This window comes from Nipponia nippon, unplaced genomic scaffold (genome assembly GCF_047370975.1).
Source record: "Nipponia nippon isolate SJK-2023a ecotype South Korea unplaced genomic scaffold, ASM4737097v1 scaffold_16, whole genome shotgun sequence".
NCBI lineage: Eukaryota > Metazoa > Chordata > Aves > Pelecaniformes > Threskiornithidae > Nipponia > Nipponia nippon.
Window position 1 is genome coordinate 7,876,483 of NW_028262332.1, and position 23,018 is coordinate 7,899,500.

At 43.6% G+C, this 23,018-nt stretch overlaps 3 protein-coding genes across 18 annotated transcripts in view; 1 reads left to right on the forward strand and 2 right to left on the reverse strand.

Annotated features, from left to right (window-relative positions):
- Window positions 1–7,622, reverse strand: part of SETX (senataxin) — a 34,133-nt gene extending 26,511 nt beyond the window's left edge. For 7 of the 13 annotated variants that reach the window (XR_015703632.1, XR_015703633.1, XM_087752613.1 and 4 more), the window contains exons 1-7: window positions 7,497–7,622; window positions 6,568–6,755; window positions 5,561–5,741; window positions 2,861–3,071; window positions 2,556–2,665; window positions 489–708; window positions 67–186 (exon numbers count right to left, since the gene is read on the reverse strand). Coding sequence is in view for 11 of the 13 variants with exons in the window: in XM_087752613.1 (XP_087608739.1) it covers window positions 67–186; window positions 489–708; window positions 2,556–2,665; window positions 2,861–3,071; window positions 5,561–5,740 (841 nt within the window). In the remaining 2 variants the exon portion in view is untranslated. Of the gene's footprint in view, window positions 1–66; window positions 187–488; window positions 709–2,555; window positions 2,666–2,860; window positions 3,072–5,560; window positions 5,783–5,822; window positions 5,898–6,567; window positions 6,756–6,963; window positions 7,374–7,486 lie in introns of those variants that run through there. The other 6 variants (XM_087752609.1, XM_087752611.1, XM_087752607.1 and 3 more) reach the window with 6 other exon arrangements.
- Window positions 7,623–9,446: 1,824 nt separating this feature from the next.
- TTF1 (transcription termination factor 1) lies at window positions 9,447–19,222 on the reverse strand. Of its 4 annotated transcripts, none has more exons than XM_087753193.1 (12): window positions 19,093–19,222; window positions 18,106–18,206; window positions 17,031–17,932; window positions 15,957–16,207; window positions 15,379–15,564; window positions 13,757–13,835; window positions 13,335–13,465; window positions 12,590–12,818; window positions 12,206–12,295; window positions 11,916–11,981; window positions 11,122–11,207; window positions 9,447–10,679 (listed from the first exon to the last, which is right to left on the reverse strand). In XM_087753193.1, the coding sequence occupies exons 3-12, from the start codon at window positions 17,918–17,920 to the stop codon at window positions 10,519–10,521; spliced, it is 2,169 nt and encodes a 722-aa protein (XP_087609319.1). In that variant the 5' UTR covers window positions 17,921–17,932; window positions 18,106–18,206; window positions 19,093–19,222; the 3' UTR covers window positions 9,447–10,518. The 4 variants fall into 4 exon arrangements, with proteins under 4 accessions (XP_087609319.1, XP_087609317.1, XP_087609316.1 ...); XM_087753191.1 differs by having other exon boundaries at window positions 19,021–19,140; XM_087753190.1 differs by lacking the exon at window positions 19,093–19,222 and adding an exon at window positions 18,888–19,026.
- Window positions 19,223–19,353: 131 nt separating this feature from the next.
- CFAP77 (cilia and flagella associated protein 77) overlaps window positions 19,354–23,018 on the forward strand; it is a 61,003-nt gene continuing 57,338 nt past the window's right edge. The window contains exon 1 of the mRNA XM_087753195.1: window positions 19,354–19,486. Coding sequence (XP_087609321.1) covers window positions 19,361–19,486 — 126 coding nt within the window. The 5' untranslated portion in view covers window positions 19,354–19,360. The remainder of the gene's footprint in view (window positions 19,487–23,018) is intronic.

Genomic DNA, 23,018 nt, shown 5'->3' on the forward strand with positions numbered 1-23,018 from the left:
AGGAAGTTTGATAAAGATGAAAAACAGGCTATGAACTGTCTTAATCTCAGTATCAACATTAATTACCAGCTGCTTCTTTTTCCATGGTGTGAAGAATAGACTGCATGAAATCGTTTTGTTTGTCTGGGCCCAGTAGCAAGGAGTCCATAGCTTGTTCTTCCAGCACTGTTAGCAACATACAAATCCCTACAAACAAACAAACAAGAAGCAACCTGTCCGTCTATTTGCAAAAAATTTGTTCTAATTTTCACCAAATCAAGGATAATTTTCCAAATGCCATTATCAGTGTAACACTTGACCAAAGAGATCATCAGCAACATGAAACTAATTAAAAACTACCTCACTACTGCAGTTGTGCAACATTCAATTTCCCCATCTGATATGCCCCAAAATAAACAGCACCTACAAAACAGTAGAGCTCTGACTTGAAAGAAGCACTTACAAGAGAGGCTACACATACAAATTCACTTCTGATCATAAATACTCACCTAGCCAATAGTTCTTGTAGTTGGCAGTATCATATAAATGAGATGGCAGAAGGACGAGTTTACCGTTTTCAATCATTGAAGAGCTGTAAATATCTGGATTGTCAAAAAGCCCCAACTCAATAACTTTGAACAAGCAAGTCAGCACCTCCTGTAAGTCATAGTAATCATCCCTGTCAACCTTCCCTAAATTCCTTGCTGTTAGGATGGCCCATCGACGAATCTAAGGATTAAAACAAAAAAATTATCTATCAATAAAAAGAACAAATAAAATCACAATGCTGTACGATTAGGAAATGGGACAAAAGTATATTTTTACTGAAGTAAGGTCTCAACTGCAAGTAAGAGTTAGTCTTTTTCCAAAACAATCTTAGAAACAGGCTTACTATACCTACCAGAAGATGTTGGCAACAAGTTAAAATTCAGGGTAATATATACAAATAAAACTCCTTGGGATTCATGTGATAACATTTTCTAGTTAGATAACTGTATACTGTAACAACAGATGTTAAGTTGTGCTGTCAGCACAGGACACTTGTCATTTCTTGCCTTGGTGGAATCATTCTCGACCTACTGAGAAAGCTTCAGAGTTTCAGCAAGCGCGAAGTACAACACTATTAAATCTTTTACTGTTTCTTAGGACAACTTGAAATTTTCTACTTTACATTGGTGTTTAAGTCAGTCAGTCTTGGAAACGGTACAGCCACACCCTGCCTGCCAGCCACAGCAAATGTAACCTGACTCTCCAGAACCGCATCAAATGAGGTGGAAAAATGAAGGTATGAACTCACACTCTCCGATACAAACAAATAACCCACTTGAGTTACAATTCAATACTCCTTTGAGAGTTACACATCCAAATTCACTTTACACAGATAAATACACCACACAGGGACTTTTCTAAGATCGTGCAAAGCAAGCACTCAATCTCCCTTCAGTATTAGCACGGTGCATGAAACCAGGGTTCACTGTTCCACCAGGCCCTCCCAATTGTAGCAGGGTGGATGTTCCTAGGTTCTCTGTATTATCACGATTTTTCAGTACTCTTCCTTATTATTGATACCAGGTTCACTTCTAGGCTGTGTACATGTAGTCAGAAGGAACAGCCTTCTTGCAGGATAACACATCACCTTCAAAACAATGTGGAAAAGTAGGCACTCAGGCACATCTGTACTGCTTTGAGAACCTCACGTCTGTTTTGTAATCTCTCAAATCCTTTTAACCAGCAAAAAACCAGAAATGTTAGTAACAACTGCAACGGCAAAGCCTCTCAACCCCTTCAACCTACACACTTCCAGTATTCCAAAACTTCTCTTTTTGTTACTTTAAGAGATTGGATTCAAAAAGAGAGCAGTCTCTGCTATGTACACTAGCATGAATGACACTAAGACCAGTTGACACTTGTAAATATCATACAGATTAGAGCTCTCCTGTTCACACTTCCAAATGAACTTTTGATCTCCGACTGTTCAATATTAAAATATCCTGTACGGATTCAGAAACAGGCCAAAAAAAAAAAAAAATCACAAAATACACAAATCCATTAAAACACAGTATTGCCTCCTTGTAACGACAAAATTCAGTGACAATTAAAGGGCATTTCAGAGGCAGTACACTGCTGAGCATCTCTTCTTGCAAGTAACTACACTATTCTCACTTTTTCAGTTTTTAAGGTTGTGAACATTACTAATATGTGAAAGCTTCTAGAGATGGAGAAAAAAAAGGAAAGGAGAAGAGGATTAATACCTGGCCCACTTGAGAAGAACTCCATTTGGGAGTATAGGGCATAAATTTACAATTCGGTTGAACACCTGCAACTTCTGCTGACTAAATGCACACAGTAAAGGGATTCTAGAAGATATTGCAAAAGAAGAGTCTTCTCTCCTTCAGCACGAGTAACTATATTCCTACTGAAATCTCATTTATATATGTACTGCTAGAGAAAAATACAGAAAATCAAACACTTAAAATTCTGAACGCTACTATTTTCATATTCTTGTCATTAAAAATAAGAATCTGTTCTGATGCTATTTAAAACTAAGTTTTAGCGGAACAGAAAAGGTAACTTACCACTTCATTCGGGTGTACCAAAAAGAGATAAATTCCTGGATATTTCTCAAAGACCTGAAAGGAGTTGTGACTTTGTTCCATTCTACAGAGCACTTCTACACACAGCTCACCTAAAAGGACAAACATAGTTATAGTAAGGGCTAATTTATATGCTCACAAAATAAGAAAACAAAACCTATTCAGTGTCAAAATAAATAAAATATACACACACACTGGTACTTTGGTTTAACTACTATTTGTTATTTGAAGCTCCTTCAGTAGAAACAATACCATTCCCTTCCAACTGTATACGATAAGATACGTACTGACTTTCTCGTGCAGCAGCAGATATGGGTATTTCAGTATTTCTAGAAGGGGCACTCGCAGGTTGTTCTCAAAATCCGGGCCCACAAAACCAGACAGCTGTGTCTCTCCATTTTCATCCACTATAAACAACTCATCATCTTCCCCAACCTCTTCTCGCATGGATTTCTCAATGTGGGCCACAAGACGGGAGGTTTCCAACTGCCACAAGACCTATTCAGTGGGGAAAAACAACTAATCAAAGTGCATTTGTGAAGAAAGTGATTAAGGACATTTATTATCACATGCAAAAACCTTAACTAGACTTTCAAAACTTAAAATTTAATTTTGAAAAGTTTCTTTCCAAGCGTGGTGTGAAACAATAAAGCTTTGACATGGCATTCAGATCGTGCAAATCACAAAACTCTCACTTCAGAGTTAAGATTATAATTTTTAAAAGAGTGGCATTCTGTGGTGGTGCATTTCCCCCCCGCCCCAGACTGCTTTATGATCTCTGCACATCAAGGCTTGACCTTTGTGCAATGAGCTGGCAGTTACGCGTCCCTTGACCGTACCAGGAACTCCTGCATGGCTAAGGTGGGAGTAGCACTGGCCGTGCCAGGAAGTCCAGTTGCCTGGCCGAGGTGGGGAACGACAGCGGGAATAACCAGTCATCCCCTGACAGCCTTGGAAAATACCATTGTGGATTGTAACTCGGTACAGGAAGATCAGTACCAGCATTGCTGGAATTTTTAAGAACTCCAGTAATTACCGACCTGGACTATGGCCAGTATAGAAGTTTACTGATGCCTAAAGTCAATCATCTCACAACCCTATAAAGAGTGGTACCAAGTGAGACTCTTTGAGCTCTCCTGGACCGCAGAGGGCTGCACCCAGTATCTCCCTCTGAGTGGGATGCTTCTCAGACTTTGCGAACTCTTAAGTTTGCAAAGTTCACAGGCCTGGCAACAGGACCCAGGTGAAATCCGGGTCGTCCCCCCCCACTCCTTGAAGCTCGACCTTCGCCCATTGAGACAATCATTTGAAGTGAGTAATGCACTTAGCTCGAGGGGAGTTTTTAACAGGTACGTTTATATGCATTGCGTGTGTGTGAATCGATTCAAATATTGTAGTAAATCCTATTTCATCACTTTGTAAATGCTAAATTAACCAATGATTAATTGCTGTTAAATTCCTGTGATTCTCTCTTTAACTAAACCTTAAACTGCTGCTAGACATATATAATCCTTAGACATAAACTGCTGATAACGACTACGGCGAAGCCTGGATCCAGCCGCACCCAGGCTCCTCTCTGAGGAGGAGTTTAGAAAGCAAGGGGGTCCATTCTGAACCTCCTGACTCAGCCGGAGAGCCTCCTTTACCCCCCTGTATTTTCAATCTCTGTATAAATCATTCTAAAATGCTTCTACCTCGGGTTTTTTTTTTCTTTATATATATTCCATTCATTTAATAAGTAATAGAGTGAACCTTGCCATTGAACTTTGTTAAATCATACTTATTTATAAAAGTATGATTCTATTAAAATCACTTCTTGCAAGTATCTTTGATGGTAACTTTCAGTGATCTAACCACTCATCCATGACACATTCAAACCAGAAGCATTTTTATAATTCTGTTAAATATTCATAAACAGTCTCAACAATTATTTCAGGCCATAGGTTAGTCGCAAAACTTTGTTCCACTGGCCAATATAAAGAAGTGCACAATACAGAAAGTGATCCTATCTAGGAAGACGGGAAAAGCAATTTTTAAATCTTGCCTTCTCACATATTTTGCAATGTATCAGTGAAGTGAATGTAAACAATGCGAACAGTCTGATCGATTTGCCGAATATTTGTAGGGGATTCGGCTCACATAACATTACTCATCTGAGGTTAACTGCTCCAAACCTCAATTAGAAACGAAGGTTATCTCCGACAGTTAACAGGCACAGAAAGGAACTTTCAGCAGTCCAGTCACTCCTCTTATTTCCAATCTATACTCAGATGGGATTGCCCCCCAGAGAAATCTAGCTGACTAATTTAAAGAGAAACCTTTTAGACATCTGTATTATGATCAGTTAGCTACAAATATTCATTTTACATACATACACACATAAGGGAAAACAAGCTTTCCAAAACACCAAATTGGACACTAATGAGGCAGAATTATAAAAGGCTTATAATAAAGAGTTTTTAAACTTTTTTGATTGTTTTTAATCACCAAATCTCACAGGCTTGCAAGATCAGATCTCTGAAATTCAAGCATACTAGAAAACTATGAATGAGAAATGAAGGCAAACAAAAAGAGGAACAAACCCAAAGCTGAAGAGAACCAAAGGAAGAAAATACATTAAAGAAACAGAGCTCTTAGTTTCTTTGGCAGGTGTTCTTTTTTTTCAAACGTCAAACCATCACAGCATGAATAAAATTCAAGCTGTAACGTCTAGTCAGCAACTTCCCACTACTGTTTTAGTTCTCACCGATTTGAATATATGCAAAACAAGAGGGTCCTCTTGTTTTACAATCGGCTCTTTGCAACTCAATATAAAAAAAGCAAGACAGTTAAAAAGCCACATACCGTATTCCCAAAAACTAATAAAACACAACCCCTGCACAAAACTCCCCCCTACACGGAGGCTGGACCCAGAAGTCTTCTGAAGTTTTCGTTCAGTTCCAAGTCCTCCCGCTCAGGAATAGACAGGAGCCAAATCTCTTAATTACCTCATGCAGCCTTGGCAATTTTTCCCTTGCTTTGTGGTATTCAACCACACACTCCAGGCAGTAACAGAGATCATCGTTGGATCCTTCAAGATCTTCCGGGGACAACCGTTTAGAAGCATAGCTCTTCAGGAACTCAGTGGTGTCAGAACCACTAGGCGTACACCATCGGCATGTGCTCATTCTTTGGATGGAGAGAAGAAGGAATTAACAGAAGTCCAAAGACTGAAAGTAGCAAAATATTTCCTTTCAGCCACAATAGTACCTAATTTTCAAGTGCGATGAATTTCAGGATTTATGTAACTCATTAGCAGCATACATGCATGTGTTCTTGGACGTTCTTATATCATATAGGCGCATGCAATTAAACAAAGAAATACAGATTAAAGCATTAAATGAACATTACAAAAGAACGCCTGCTGAATGGCAAATATTAAAAGTAAAGCACTGAAAAGAAGACAAACTACATAGTCTGCAAGCTACGAAACGACAGGTGAAAAATCACTGTACATACAAAAACCCCCCTCGTCCACACTTAATGCACACTTTCCAGAACTACAATGCTAAAGTTCATTATCTTGTTTTACTGGTATCTGTGGTATCTAGGTCTAATGAGTACAAAATTTAATTAGCTTTTTTGTCTTAATCTCCTGCTAAAATTTATAGGTCAGCAAATCCCTATTGTCAAAAGCAAAAAGTATTTATGCAGAACTTTCCTGTCCTCATTATTATTATAGTTAGAAAGCATCATAAAATTCTCACCACAGATTGCTTCCTCTAAAAACAGAAGTTCTTCACTAAGCAGCAATACAGTCATCTCAGATCCTACTAGTCTGAAAAACTCAACAGAATACTGGAAAAGCATGAACACTTGAACTAACCATATAAAAGGAATGACGGTAAATGCTTGTTTTGTAGCATAACAAGGAATACAAAAGGGAAATCTACGTAAAGTAAACCCATACATTTCCTCGTACCTATATACCGGGAAAACAAATTGTGGTATTTACCTTTAGAAAAGGAGGCTACTTGCTGTGCAGGTGTGCCGGCTCACATGGTGAAAACGAGAACCGCGCTGGCCTGCAGCCAGGGAGGGGGCTGGCACCCTCGGCCATACGCCGCCTCCGGACAGCACAGCAAAGCGGCGTCTTCAGCAGCCCATCCCCTGGTGACCCGGCGTCGATGGTGTTTCAAAGATCTACAGCAAAACAGCAATCATCAGAAATCGGTGCAGTTCACACGTTACAGACTAAGAATTGCTTTGGCATTTAGATTAACGCACTTTTTACTAAACACACATTGACTGAAGCGGTAAGTATGATCTGCAACTGAACCCCTTCTGTCGTTCGTAAGCGGGCAATACAATATCTAACTCTCCTTTTTCAAAAAAAGGCGTAAACACTTACCTACGCACAGAAAGCAAGGAAACGGCTTAAGCGAGCGCACACGGCCGCATAAGCCCCAGCCGCGGACAGAACGCCTTCCCTGTAATGCTCCGCTACCGACAGGCTTTAACGGCTGCTCACTGATGGGCAGCGACGCCTCCTCCCCGAAACGCCCACGCCGAGACAGAGAGCGAAAGCAGTTTCGGTTTCCCGGTTTCCCTCCCCCGGATTCTGCTTTCCCTCCGGGCCGTCCCGGCCGCCCGCGGACCCCCCCCGCACCCTCCAACAGCTCCTCCGCGAGGGCCCCGGGCGCGGCCGCTGGAAACACCGCCTCCCCCGCGGCCCTGCCCGCTCCCGCCGCCCAGGGAGACACCACCCCCTTCCCGCCAAGCAGCCCCGGCCCGACCCGGGCAGCGCCAGCCCTGAGGCGGCGTGAGGGAGCGGGACCGAGACAAAGAGAAACCCGAATGAAAGCCGGCCTCCCCCGCGGCGGCGGCAAGAAGCGGTGGCGGGAGGGAACCTCGCCCCGCCCGGTTCCTCTCACCTCACCTCACCTCACCCCGCCGCCGCCGCTCGCCGCCCCGGGCCCCCCCTCAGGCCGCGGCGTCCCCCGCGCTTCCGGTTCGCCGGCGGAAGTGGGCTCCAGCCTTCCCCCTGCGGGCGGGGCCGCCCTCCTCGCGCGCCCAACCCCGCCCCTTCGGGGAGAGCGGCGGCGCCTTAAAGGGCCAGGAACGAGGGGGGAGCGGGGGCGACGGCGGCGGGGAAACTGAGGCACGCAGGGATGGGGGAGGGGGGAAGTTGCGCAGTATCATAAGCGGTGTCAGAGCTGAGGGCACTGCCCGAAGGAGAGAATTACTTAAGCACCGAAATAATAAATTCCCACCCCAAATCCACGATCGAGCCAAGCGCAGGGCGTTGCCCAGCAGCCCGAAGCGGTAGCACCTGGGGGGAAGCGTCCTCACAGCCTCTGAGGCAGTGGAAACCTCTCCCACAGAGCTCCGCAGCCCCCGCGCCTCGTCCCGCACCTCCCGAGGCGGGAGAAGGGTTGGTCACCGCCGGTCTTGGAGACGAGGCCGCTTCGCTGGAGGCTTCTGTCCCCGTCCCGTTGCCCACTGACCCTCCAGGGCCCAGGCTGCGGGGCTCCGAGGAACCAAACAGAGAGTAGTTGCCTTTCTTCAACTCCTTGTTTAAGACTTTCCGGGAGAGGGGGGGTGAAAAAGGCAAGGCCCTGTTTGATCTTCAGCTGCTGCCACCGTAACACTCCTCAACTTTGAAGTGCTTCTCTGCTGCAAACACGACTCTTGTAACTCAGCCGTCTCCACCTTTGATAACGCCACACAGCCGAGACTTTTTCTTTATAACACCCTTCGGGCCATTAACGCACCAGGAAAAATGCTTGAAGCGACACAGCTGCTTGAATCACCAAAGTTTTGAGGGGGCTCGCGGTGCTTTTTAGACTTGAAGGATCTGTCATGCTCTTATTTATAACGCAGCCTGATAACACTGACAAAGCTTTGTGTATTTCCCTCATCACTCTGTGGAGCCTGTTTGTTTGTTTGTTTTTTAAACCTCTGCACTGTGTTTGCTGTTTTCAATAATATTCAAATACCTACATGAAACAATTGCCTCCCCGCCTGCGCTCCCATGCACCTTTATAAGATGATGGCAAAGGAAAAAGCCGCTGTCTTATGCCCTCTTAAGTGCCATTATTCAGCGAATGGGAAATTATATTTCAAGTATTAACTAATATAAATAATAGATATAGATATACATCTATATATAAACATATAAACAAGTATTCTTCCCCTCCAACCAATCATTTGTCCCCGTGCAAAGAGATTACAAACACCAAATTACCAAAGGAGACGTGGGTAAGGAATTGTTTTCCCTACTCCCTTCCCAGGGATGGGAGGAGGACAGACACTGTCTCCCTTTTTCCCTGTGCAGCAGAGATCAGGTTTATAGTTCCTGCCCTGGCTTACTCACTTGTTCAAAGCAGTTTCTCTGCAAAAGAAAGTATCAGCAAAAGTCTTCCTTTAAAGAAGGGAGTTCCCTTAAAGTTTCCCTTTAACACAAAGAATAAAATAAATCTCATTATCGAGGTAGAAGTTTGTTTCTGTGAGATCTATTCTACAAAACTCTACAACCATGCAATCGTTTGTGCTCTAGCCTGCAGAAAATTCAGAGGATCTCCATCTTCCAGGAAAAAAAACTTGAAAAACACAAACCGCTTCAATTTCAGAATTCCAGCTTTCAACCTTCAAACCAAGAAGGCAACAGAAGCAAGTCAAAGACCTCAGTGCAAGGGAACTGGCACATGTTTCTCCTCCCAGCCCTGTTTTACCTCTTGGCTGGAAAACTTACCCTTGTGCAGGTGGCTGATCTCATGGGGTGTCCTGCCTGTCCCACAAAATCGCATTATTTTCTATCTTCAGAGAGACTAAAGCCAGACTACAGTTAAATACGGAAAATTCTCATTTAACGTCCTTTGCTAGAAGTCACAATCCAGAAAAACCTCCCACAAGGCCTTTATTTCAAGCCATTGAAAGTTCTGCATTTTCAATGACAATTATTAAAGAAGGAAATTCTCACTTATCAACATGACCATCAAAAAGCAGTATGTCAGAGACCAAGTCGTCTTGCCTTACTTTCCAATACTTTCTAATAGGAAATATAAACAAGCCACACAAATACTTTACACGCACAGTAAGATTTTTTTTTTTTTTTTACATTCATTTGGTCAATTTACAAACAGTCACTCTAGGCAGATAGTTAAAGACATCATACGACGACAGGAGTACAACCGCCATCTTATCCCTCAACTTTCTTATTAAAATGTAGAAATTCTCCTTGGTGCAATAAAAATATATATATGTATGTATATATATATATATATACACTGTCCATTTTGTCTCTGTATTCCAAATATTAACAAAAACATTTTAAATGCATTGTTCTGGTTAGCATGAAATAACATTACAATTTATGAATAGTAACAGACAAATATCCCTCTTCTCTAGAAGGGCTGATAAAAATACAAGTCTACATCAAAAATAAAAATCAGTTGCTTTTAAGAACAAGGTATCTGTTAAAAAAAAAAAACACCTCAAAGTCACGCTGTTTCCATCAACACAGATGTCTTAAGATTTGTTCATTGTAGAGATTTAAAAGCAAATGGAAAGCCTTTTCCCAGTTCTGTGAATTTATTTTTTTAAAATGATTTAAAATTCATTCAAGTTCTGAAAACCAAGTTCATGCACAAAGGGTAAACAGCAGCTTTCAACTCCACAGAAAACAAAGCAGTGGAAAACATACTGGTTTTGAGACATTCAGAAAGCAACTCGGATGCTTAAAAAGACTTCTAAAACCAGAGCTAAATTAAGGTAACAAAAGGTGGCAGAAAAACTGTATTTACCTCAGTCTTCAGTGTGAAACAAGAAAATCAGACATGCATATCTTTACTTTTCCCATTACTAGATAGCCTGTGTACCTGCAGTTGTTGATCTGTGCCCACTTTCAACCAGACGCATTTTGCAGTTAAATATGCAGACTAGGAATTGTTTTTAAGGCCGTCAATTAATCGCTCTCTTCACTGGAGTCAAAAATGTCACTGAGTCGGAAAGCCTTCTTCTGTTGCTTGGCTGTGAAATTGTCAGAACTGAGCTGTTTCCCTTTCCTTTTTTCTAACTTTTCTTCAAGTTCTGGAAGTTTCTCTTCAAAAAGATAATCAACAATTTCTTTGAAAAAAGAAAAAAAAAAGTAGTCTTAATTGGATCTGTAGGGGAACTGGATGCCTAGGGGAAACAGGATCTCACAGACAGAAATGATTCTGTCAGCGTTAAATGTCAAAAATCTCACTATTCTGTAGTAATCACAGTGGCCGCAGGATAGATCAGTCACATACATACATGCAGAGATAAACTAAAAAAGCACAGTCATAAAACTTTTAAAGCCAAGGTATTAAAGAGAAGAGGTTGATAAGCACTGCATGAAGATGCCATTGAAAGTAAACTTATTAAAAAAAAAAAAAAAGCATTTAGTAAAAGAAGTATAAAGCCTGAGATTTTAGCCAGTTTACTTAGGGGAAAGCTAATTAAGAAAGAATTGAACTAGAATACATATCCTCTTAGATTCAAGCAAAAACCTTAACAAGTATACACAAACACCTGGGATACTGACCAGAAAAAGTCTTTTTTTGCCAAAAAGGGACACAGGTGACTTTTAGCTTATAAAATTTTGCTTGAACATAGGCTCTAGGGACATCTCTGCAAAGAGAAGAGTTCAAAGAATTAGTGGTGCAAGGAACTATAACAAGGTTTAGTTGTTACCGAGTTACCCATTCATGAGAGTGACGCCAGTCAAACAATATCTTAGCTTTCGGTAGAAAGGATGGATTTCAAATCCTAAGCAGAAGAGTTTTTCAAGACAGCAGTTCCTCTTGAAGGTAAGAACCTAAACCATGCCATTATACACGTGTATTATATGTTTAGTGAAAAGAAATAGTAAATGAAACAAAGTATGTGGAAAAAGAAAAAAAAAAAAAAAAGCACTGCGGAGAAAGTATAGCATTCACAGTATTGCTAATTTCATATTCAATGCTCAGTTTGTTTGAAAGAAGACTATTATATTGTGTTAAACATTCCTGTAACTATGCCTTTTCCTATGTGTTGATTAACACCTGGAAAAGTCTTTTATCAAAGACTTTAGCACAGACTACATAACACAGTTTTAGTACACAGAATGCACTGGGAATACAGTAAGGGTTGCCTGAAGTGGTTAAAATTAAGCTTCAGAGCTTACAGGCATGGTTTATTGCTCAGTACTATGCAAGGACATACAACTGTATGTTACCAAACTAAATGACATTTTCTGTAGTTGCAGAGGCCTACGAACTTCGATTCCTTTGTGGAATTTTTAAGACTGTCTGCTTCAACTATCCTTTGTATCCACAAAAAGAGGGAAAAAAAGCTTACCCAATAGCATTACTGAGTTCTTCCCAGTTTACTTCATTAGCATCCTCCGCTTTCATTTCATACAATCTGTGAATGTAATACAGAAGCAGTTTGTAGGCAGAATTCAAGAAATAATTCAACAATGCTCACAGCTCCCCCAGGCAGAAGTCCCAGGACATTTTGTCCAAAGAAAGAGCGGTTGCAAAACCTGTATGAAACCGCAGGCATGCCGTTCTCACCCTGCAAGCTTCTATAAACACAACGCAGAACGATAAGAGATGCAAAAACATTCCAGTAACTCTGAACGATACCTTTTAATAAGGTTGATCTTGGCCTGTAATCCTTTGGTCCCCCTATATAACTGCTGCCCTTTGGTCATCTTGCTTGTTAAAATTGTAGTCCTTTGAAAACACAAACAAAGGTTTCTATCATTTCAAGAAATTCCAAGCATCAAAAGGAAGTGTCTTCAAGATGCTACTGCTGCCACAGAGAAGCAGAAATCAGGCTTCACTGTCACAGCAAGAAGAAAACTTGCCACAGCTAGCAGAGTTATTTATTTGTCTCAGACACATTTGCAACACCTCTTGTCTAGTCTACAACCTATTTATTACCTATCTTACTAAACAGTTTTGCAGGACAGAGTTAAATACTCCCCAGAACACATTTTACTATCTCAATTTAGTATAAAAACTTACCATTTCTGTTTACATTGTCTCCAATATCGAGTTCCCACTTTAGCTTCAATCTCAGTCCATGGTAATTTCTGGTACAGTTTCTCACGGTCAATCAAGAGATCTCTATGTGACTTTTCCGACGATGAAAGAGAATTGGCATCTTCCATTTCCATTCTTTTCCTCATCACCTCCTCCACTGCATGCATTAACTTCTGGGTCTCTTCCTTTGACCAAGGACCGTAATTAATAGCTAAAATTGAAAAATAAGGTTAAGGCATCATTTATGATAAAAGTCTAGGAAAAAAAGGTAAAAGAGCAAATGCTTCACTTCGCATTATTCTTATTTACAGGACCAGCTTCTTAACACACTGCCCGGAAACTCTTCTGCATACCAGATTTGAGAGAGGAGTTCAGCCTAATCACTAAAGAATAGCCCTGATCCCTAATTTCTGTCTTTTAAAACTTGGTTGCCAAATTCCTCCCACCCTGCCCCTGAAAGCATCTATTTAGATGCCTATTCTATTTAATGAAGAGTTGCATTTGTTCCACTTCTTTTCCCTTTTCTGTCAGAGACTGTTCTTATCCCTTCCATATGAAAACACAATCAGTGATCTGGAAAAAAGAACCACCACCACAAATTAATTAAAAAAAAAAAAATCCACTCTAGGGATTTTTTCCTAAAGTTTAGGGCATGTGCAACATACAGTTAAAATAACTTCTCAAATTGAAATACACAGAATGAATTGTTTTCCTTAAAATTACATACCTGACTTGATTTCAGAGTATTTCATAGCAACTGAGAGATTAGAACGGGACATCATCTCAGAAATCTTCTTCCAATCATTGCCATGCAGAGCATGATACTTCTTTAACTTTTCTTTTTCTTCCTTAGTGTACCTAGTTGAGGAAATGGGCACAGCTTCAGCTGCAAATTCAAACCATTCCAATATCTTAAAAGAGCTGTAATCTTTACAGGTGTTTCGATGTTACTCATCACTACTACTTCAAGTCACATATTAGAACAGAGAACTTGATAAGGGCTAGTCAGAAAAATGAACTATCAATTAAATCACAGTAACTGGCACAAATGGGAGAGATAATCTTCATTTATATCTATTTTTAATGTACAAATAAACATCAGAGACTGATGATGAACATTCAGAAACTCTTTTCAAATTACTCGCTTACCTCCCTTTATAATTATTTGGGTCAAACATCTTCCTTGCTCGATAATATATCAGCCTCCAGGGTCGTGGTATGCCCTCAGCTAGAAGGTAAACGATTAATTTTTAAGCAACATTTCTCACACTGGTGAGGCCACTTCAAAAAAAAACAAAACAAACCCAAAACCGAACAACGTACATTTTCATGACCATGCTGCCAATGATAGATTCTCTCCATTCAAGAGAACGTACTCTACAACACTTCAGTAACTGCACAGCAAACAGCCTGAACAGAATCTCCTGAGGAGTTTGAAAGATGTAATTGTTACGACCGTGATAAGATTGTGAATGCTGACAGCTGGTAAATAATTGTGTATGTGTGTGCATACCTGTGGGTGAGTATCAAAAACTGAACTTTGGAACTCTCATGCACAAACTTGTTACTCACTAGCTACAAATTCTACGGACTGGCTGTAAATTTTTATAACGTATGGATCAAATGCAAGTCACATGCTGAACCCTCCCATTAACAGAGAGACAAGAGAGAGCCACCAATCAGGAGGCTGATGAGATATTGTGCTTCTGCATATACACTAGTTCGATGGGGAAACCCGGGGACTGGGGGCATCCAGCAAAAACAAAGTGAAGATCCTGGCTGAAGAAAAGATTCTTGAAGTGCGGGAAGATCCACAGCGACCAATACCTGGGAACACGTAACAGTCTTGGTCAGCAATGCCCGGGAGAGGGAACTGCAAGCAACTCGCCTAACACCAACAGGACTTCATGCCCAGTTTTCCCAGACCAGGAGCAATCTCCCAGATGGGAAGGGAAGTCAACACCAGGCAAACGTGATGATGCAGAGGGAATGACTGTGTGTGTGAAATGATCAAGGAGGAACAAATCTGTAGCCTCATTGATCCTTAAATAAATGCTAGTATCCAAATCCATTACAGGTTGTCATTTACTTTGTCTTGCCTATACTAACAGTACAGAACAAACACAGAACAGAAAGCCACTGAGAAAGTACACTGACTGGATTCATCAGAGATGTTACAAAACGAGCATGTTTGCCATATGAAGCGTGAATGTTTTCTAGCCAAGAAACGCCTAACAAAATGAGGAAAGAGGAAAAGAAGAGATGCTCCTCCCGCAAACAGAATCTTAACCATAAGAATTTTATTTTTCTCATGTCTTGGAAAATGAACTACTTTGGCTAGTGACCTAATTTCTTTCAGTTTCTGCCATCACTCAGTCCTGAACCTGCCACCTATTTATGTGCTCTAAGAACAGTTGACAATTTCAGACAGGACTTAATCACACCTCCCATTAATAAGTCACTACACTTAATTATAGCCTAGCAAATAACGCGCCTTAAGCCATAAAGCCCAAATGCAAGTTTGAAAGGCTGTAAGTGCTGCTAGTTGTGATGATATTTTAGTCCCTAAACTCTTCATACCCGAGAAAAGATCATAAGAACATTATACCGTACAGATTATCAACTACATACTGTCAGCAGCATGCTCCTTTTTGGCCAAATTTAGCAACATTAGTGCTTTTCAGTAAAAAATTATTTTAGAAAATACACCGTGATTCACCGGGTTGTGGAACGTAACATTCAGCTATTTGAGAAGGAGCTTAAATACTTACAAAGTTTTTCACAAAAAAGATGTTCTGCTTTTAGGCGATTGATAGTTTCTTTGTCTTCTGGATACCTCGAGGTAAACAGGAGTTTTTCAGCACTGTCTATTCCAGTAATCGATAAGAACTCTTCAACATTTTTCCGGATTTGATTATTTTCCTTCTGGGAAAATCTGCCAAACTTGACAGCAATACCTAAAATATACAGAAAGTTTTATTAAAAAAAAAAAAAAAAAAAAAAGAAAAATTATAGCAAGCCTCAAGTACCATCTCTTGTACATTTCAGGTTTTAGCAAAGGTATAATGAAAGATCAACAAATTCAAAAGGCGAAAAAAGAAAACTGAAAAGAGACAAAACAAGAGCTGGGAACAGGTAATTCACACGTAGGCTTTGGACTGTAAATTAACAATGAGGAAGTAAATGCTGTGAAGCAGAGAAACAGAAAATATGTCCGTTGGAATGAAGTGAACCAGACTCCATGGGTGTGATAGACGTGATACAAAACCAAACAATTTTCTCTCTATTGAAACATTAGCACAGCTGCACAGTCCTTCCTCCTCACTGCAACAATATTTTGAGAGCTCACCTTGTTTTTTAAACTGCTTAAACCTCACCAAGTCTCTTCCAGCCATCTTCCTGATTGAACTGTCCGATATATTCCTCACATGAGGAATAAACTCTTCCAATTCTTGTTTTGCAGTATCCAAATCCATGACTGAACACATAGTAGAGTCCAGGCACTCTTCGTCATCCAGACTAAGCTCATCAGAGGCTGCCATTTCAGTAAAGGAACTATTCTGGTCCTCATTTCTGTTTGATGCCGAGGGTTCCGGTGTCCTGATGTAAAAAAAAGGAGTAAAATAAAATACACCACTAGAGCCCCAAAACAGAGATTTTGTTAGTATCTCTACCATTAAAAGAATGAACATGTTCATTAATTAAAGAACAAGGAATACTTCACACATCCACCCCCTTCTATTTCCAACCTTTTAACACAGATGTAATTTATTATCAAATTTCTATACTTACAATATTCAGAGAGCTTGCTGAAGGTTTGAAAATCTGCACCTTTCCCACAAAACTCTCACACATGGACATACAGAAGAAATAGTGTCTCTTGCTACCACTGGCAACACAGAACTTTTCCATGTGTCTCTTACTAGTGGTCTTATTATGGGTTCTAGACACTGTAAAAGCACCAAGAGCTATTTACGTGAGCATTTGTTTGCACAGAACATTAAATTCTTTAGTTGACCTTACTAGTTGCTTGGTAAAAAATGCATGTTCGCTATAAATACCGAAACTTAACAAATTAAATCCCTTTCTCCTCCCCCCCCCTTTTTTTTTACTAAATATTAATTGCTTGCACATAAATTATTTCTATACCTACAGTTTTTAAATAGGAGAAAATATTCTACTTCGAAGGCAACAGTAGTGTGGTCTTACAAATTTTCATTATACCTTCACAAGATAACTATGCTCTTAAAGTAAGTCTCTATAACATCTCAACATACTGTAAAGGTTTTTTAAGTTGTTTTTAAAAATACATACAAAACAGACTGAAAACTCTGGGACCCAAATAATGTGATAGAAACATATGGGGGCGGGGGATAAAAAAAAAAAACCACAAAACAAAATCCCAAACAAAACCTAAACTTACATTACATCAGATTCTGAAGAGCTTTCTTCCATGACAAAAGCGCTGCTTTTTTTTTCCTTTCTAGCATGCACTGGAGTTTTTCGAGGAGATTGATCAGCTGTTTTACTCAGCTTGGAAAAATTAGCAGGTACATCCATAGAATCTTCACTCACGGCGGGAGAAGCATCACAGTCGCCATCTTCATGCCATCGCTGGGGCGTTGCCACACCACCCTCTTCTGCAGGTGACGGCAAGAATGTGTCTTCCTCTTGCCTGTTTTGCTCTGGAGATGACAACAGTGACTGGCCAACGGTTACATCTGCGTCTTCCTGCATATCTTGGGTACTACGGCCTCTTTTCTTCTTCTTTTTCTTTTTTGATCTTTTATTGTCATTTTTATCGTATGTTTCTGAGGTAGGCAGCTTGTGTACCTCATCCTCTTCAGACAATTTCTGTTTTCTTTTCTTCTTAACAGATTGTTTTAAATAAACGTAATCAGCATCGATCTCTTCACAACTACCACTGCCATGCTGATTTACTGTGACACAAGTTACATCGCTTTGCTCACCTGTACTATCGTTATACTTCCGCTTCCTTTTTTTCTTTTTCTTTTGGGAAGTATCCGCTCCAGTTTCATTACTAATTTCATGTTCCAGTCCTACACAAGAATTATCTACTGAAGACTGTTGCTTCTCCCCGTTGGTTTTGGGTTTTTTCTTCTTTTTACAGCCTTCACCACTCCGTGCTGCTCGATCTTCAAACAGCAGTGGAGAAGCAGGGCTAAGCTCTGCATTTTGTGTACTTTCTTTTTCATCGTTTTCATGTTTCTTATTGTATTCTTTGTGTTTTCTCTTCTTCTTTTTGAGAAAATCCCGAACTTGAAAATCATCTGCACTTGCTTTTTCTGTCATATTTTTTCTTACCTTAAATAAAAGATACAAGTTTTACTCAAGTGCTATAATCCAAGTGCTATAATCCAAGTGCTATATACCATTACACACTGCTACACAGTTAAAGAAAAAAAAAATTAAAAACCCATAAAAATACTATGGAACTACTCAATATTTTCTTAGAAACATATAATAAAGATACTTACTTTTCAATCCAGCTAATTTTGGAAACCGACTATGAAAAAGCGACACCTTCTTCATCAAACAGATGTGCATCACAGCTGTGTTCAGCCTTACAATTGCCTTCCTATAACAAAGATATACTTTAATAACTATTAGCTTTAAGTTGATTTTGAATAACTAAGCAATATATCCAATATATCTGCTATATCCAACTCTGCTTTCAGCACTGAAACAGCAACAAGCAAAAGTAATAAAGAAATATTGAACTAATGAGCACTAAAACCGAGTTCTCTAACTAGAAGGCTTCTGACTGGCTTTGGCCACGTTCAAGCAGGCCCAAGCTTGGCCGAGACCTGCCAGCTCCAACGGACTCCGTGACCAGAACAAATCTGCTCCTCAAAACCAGAGTTACACAGAGCAGGCAGAGTATTTTTTAACGCGTTTTCTACGGCCGGCACATAAAAAATACCTACAAAACAACATCTCATCATCTCTGAAACACAAGTCCTTGAATTTCACATCCCCAGCAGCGTTCCCAGCGCTGACCGGTACCAGACATTGCCGCCGGGAAGCGGCTGCCCTGAACCCCCGGGGGCAGACGCCAAAGCGCGCAGCGCCGCACGCCTCGCCCCGGCGCCCTGCTAGGCCGCGGGCCACAAGCCGAGGCCGCGGGCACGCCTGAGGGCCGGGGCCGTGGGACAGGGCCCCGCGGCAGCCCCTGCGCGGAGGCACCACCCACCGGCCCGCCGTTACCCTCCGCCTCCCTCCGGAGCTACCGACGGCGGCAGCCAGAACAGCCGCAGACCTTTCGGTGGCACCGAGGCGGGGAAACCACAGTCCCCTCAGGAACCCTGAGGCCCTCCCCGCGGCCTCCCGCCGCCCCCGGCCGGGTCTGCGCCTCCCGCCGCCCCCGCGGCGACAACGGCCTCCCGCCGCACCTCCGCGCCGCGCGGCTCCACCGGCGTCCGCCCGCAACACTGCTCCCCCCGCACACACAGACCCCCTGCTACCGGACTCTCCGTTCCCGCCACCCAGCGGAAGCGCTTCCCGGCCGGACCCATCAAAGCGAAGGACCCACGGCTTGGGGCGGCCGTTGCTAGGAGACGGGCGCCGCCACCGCCTCCCCCCGCTCACGGGCGGCAGCCGCAGCTCCGCGGCGAGGCCGAGAGCCCCCGGCCCGGTCGGCCGGGCTGCGCGCCCACGGGCAGGGCAACGCCGCCCACCTCGGCCCCGGCTCTGGTTCCCCCCACCCCGCCCGCCGCGGCGCGGTGCGGCGACATGGCGGGAGGCGGCGCTGCCCCCCCGCGGCGGCCGCTGTCCCTGGCCGAGGTGGAGCCGGGCAGCGAGAACGAGCGGTTCGGGGTGGCCCGGGACAGCATGCTGCGCAACCCGCTCATCCTCAAGGTGAGCCCCGGCGCCCCCCGGTCCCTCCCCTCCATCCCCGGCCACGGCCCCCCCATCCCGGCGCCGGGAGCGGCCACCAGGCCCCAGGGGGGTCCCTGCCGGGGACCGGCAGCAGCGTGGGATGGGTTTTCCCTCCGAAGCTCGGGTGTTTTTTCCAGCAAGAGCCCCACGGTTCGAGGAGCGCTCGGGGACAGGGACGGAGATGTCACCGCGGCTGCTCTCTGCCACCCCCCGCCGCGGAGGGGTCCCCACACAAACTCCAACCCCCAAAATTAGGATTGTAGACCGGCTGTAGAGGTTACGGTCACTTCACAAACTCCTGACGCTTCTCTCTTCCCAGTTCCCTTCGTATCCCCGGCCTGGGGCGGGCTGAGCTCCGGCTGGGCTTCAGAAAGCTCCGGGCCCCCCGGCTTCGGCCGCCTCCGCCCGACGACACCGCAGCCCCCGCACGCCGCGGTTCCACCGGCCCCGGCCCCTCAGCTGAAGTACAGCTCTCGTCCCCGGGGTGGCACTCGCGGAAAGCCTTCGTGCCCAGCCGGCTCCCTCCCACCCCGCTCCCCACCGGGGACCCGCCGCCGCCCCGCACCGACCCCCCCGTGCCCGGCCTCGCTCCTCTGAGCGTCCCGAGGGGGCGAAACGGCGGCCGCAGCCCCCGGCACCGCGCCGTTTGAGCGGCTGCACTTCTCCTCTTCTCCTGGGGAGGGCAGCCGGCTCTGCTCAAAAGCCTGAGTTGTTTCCCCACAGCGGGCAGCGGTGACATTTACACCGCGGCTGCGGTCGTTACGGTCTTGAGCTCCCCTGGTAATCGTCCCCCGGCACCGGCAGGCTTGGGAGTCGGCCATAAAATTCTGGAATTTTGAATATGACAGAAAATTTGAGTCTTGCAACATCGAACATTTTTTTTTTTTCCCCTCATGAAACTCTCAAAATCGACTTGGAAATTATATTAGGAAGGCAAAGAAAGAAAAGCAGGTTTTGCATCATAACTCAAAAGCAGCTTCGTTTTTTCAAATCCAAAACTTCTACTTTCTTTCTTTTCTCTGGATCCTGTAAGCCTGCTAGGAAGGGGCAGTATCTTTGCGCAGAAGTGGAACTGGGGCAAGATTTCCTCACCTCCCTGCCCCCCAGAAACAGCTGGTGGGGACAGATGTGGGCAGGGCGAACCTCCTCGGGGTGGAGAGGAGGCAGCGCCGCATCTTCCCCATCCCTCCGAACTGTTTCTGCATTTCTTAGAAGAGCGTGCTAGTAAATACATTTTTAGGTGATGCATGAATATGAATCAAAAGAATATGTGATTATATAGCATTTAAGGTATGCTACGGCATAATTGCAGGGGTTGGGTTGATCCTACTTATTTTCAGGATGCATTTACATTCTGTAAATTGAAATAGATATAAACCACCCGTCAGCGCCGTAAATCCCAGGTCTACGAGTATAACACTGGGGTAATCCTATAAAGGGCGGCTCCTCTCCTGTAGCGTATATGTTGCAGGTAGATTATGTGTGGTCATTAAGATTTGTTGATCTATGTGGGAGTTTTGCCTGCCTGGACGGGAGCATTCGGCCGAGCGCTGTCTGTCCCTAGAGCTCAGCTGATGTCTTCTCCCCTCGGATCCAGCAGTTTGCTCAGCCCCAGCTTCAGGGCTTGAGTTTTTCCTCGGCATAACTGTCACAGAGCATCCTGGCAGTGGGATTTCTGAGCGGTTATAAACTATGGGATGTTTTAATAAGACTCGATCTGGATTTCTGCTATGTGGCCAGGTGAAACTAAAATTTGAGCAAGTTTTGAGAAAAAGTAACGTTAAATTTTAGCACTATGGACAACTTCTCTCAGGGCTTCCTTGCAGGAGGATTTCCTTCACAGTAAACCAGCTGGTAGGGAGGTAAAGAGATCTGCATCCACCTGATGCAATTCTTTAGCATAAAGTAACTGGGCTATAAACAGGGATGCTTTTACTCTAGGAATCAGTGGAAATTACACCTCATTAAATTACATTGTAAAGTTTGTGCAGCAAACCGCTGACCCCCTGCCAACCACCTTCCCACACTGCGTCGTGCCCCACTGAATGCTGAATTTACCAGGGTGTCCTCCGCTGCCAGGAGGTGACAGTGACGGCGTGGCAGTTTACTGCGTAAGGACTGGCACCAGCCAGTCCCGCTCACTGGTGCACACACTGGTAGCGGCATACTCACAGCATCAGCCCTCTGCCACATCTCCTCTTCGTGCTTCCAGCTGCAGCCTAGGATCTCTTCCCCCTCACCCGGGAGAGCCCTGGGGACAAGGCGTTTTGGAGAGAGCTGCCGAAGGGGATGGCCAGCAGGTCCCAACCCTCATGCTGGGCAGTGCCACCTGAAAACCAAGGACACAAAGATGGTTTAGAAGAAAGGGACAAAAGGTTTTCAGACAACTGCTGCTTGGACAAGTGCTTCTGGCAGCCGTGGGAGGGCACTGAGGGACGCACAGCTCCAACAGCTGTCATTAAGATTCACAGGACAGCAAATAGAGAAGAACCTGAAGCCCAGTTGTGATGGATGGGACGCTTACTGCCCCATCTTCCTCCAACTAGCATTCGGTCCCCAAAACCTTAGTGCAAGTGTGAGAGACCTCCTACTTTGCAGCAGCTAACAACAGAATCCCCTACTTTCTCTCCCAGTTCTCTCGCATATCTTCTAAATGAGGCATCACGTACCCAAATGGAGACCGCTGCACAGACAACCGCCTGCGTTTCTGGCTGACCCTCCTGCCTCAGCTCTGCCCAGCCCCATCCTCCCACCAGGATGTGTCCACACACGCTGGCTGTCGCGGATTAAAAACATCATCTTTTCACATAAAGATTTCTAGGGATGAATGCTCTATTTTTCTCTGGTAGAATGTATGATGTGTTTTAATTAATCAAGGAATTAATTTAGTTTATCAATATATATTTGCTTGCAGCATAAAACTGAGGAAAGTATTTCATCTACTGATGCCAGTGAAAATCTGAGCAAAGCATTTTTGGTTTGTTTGTTTTTACCAGTAAAAGCCTTAGTCAAGCACTTTTCCCAGTACAAATGTACTGAAAACTACTGCATTACAAAAATAAGCCAGCTCTGGGCGGGAAACAAGACTTCACCACACTTAACCCCCAGCATGCCTGACACGCACTCCAGAAAAAGCGGCCCACGCCAGTTTGGTTACATTTCTATTAACATCTTTTGGAGAATATGCCATAATTAACTTCAACATATTGCTGCCAAAGTCATTGTGCCACCAGCCTGGCATGGGACATATCCCTGGTGTGCGAAGGTAAATGGGAAATCCCGGCTGCCAGCCCCACGTGCCAAAGCATCCTCTTACCTATTCACGTGTGGCCAGTGGACATGCAGAAAGTGGGGAATGGCTCTCCGTGAAACGCCTTCAGAGCTGAGAGGCATCCAACTCGCCTTCAGCACCCAAACTGCATCTCTCAACATTTAAAAGTTGTTTCAGAACTGGCAGTTCTGAGGAGGAGGAGGATGGTGATGGTGCTTTGCAGGCCGGGAAAGGCTGGCA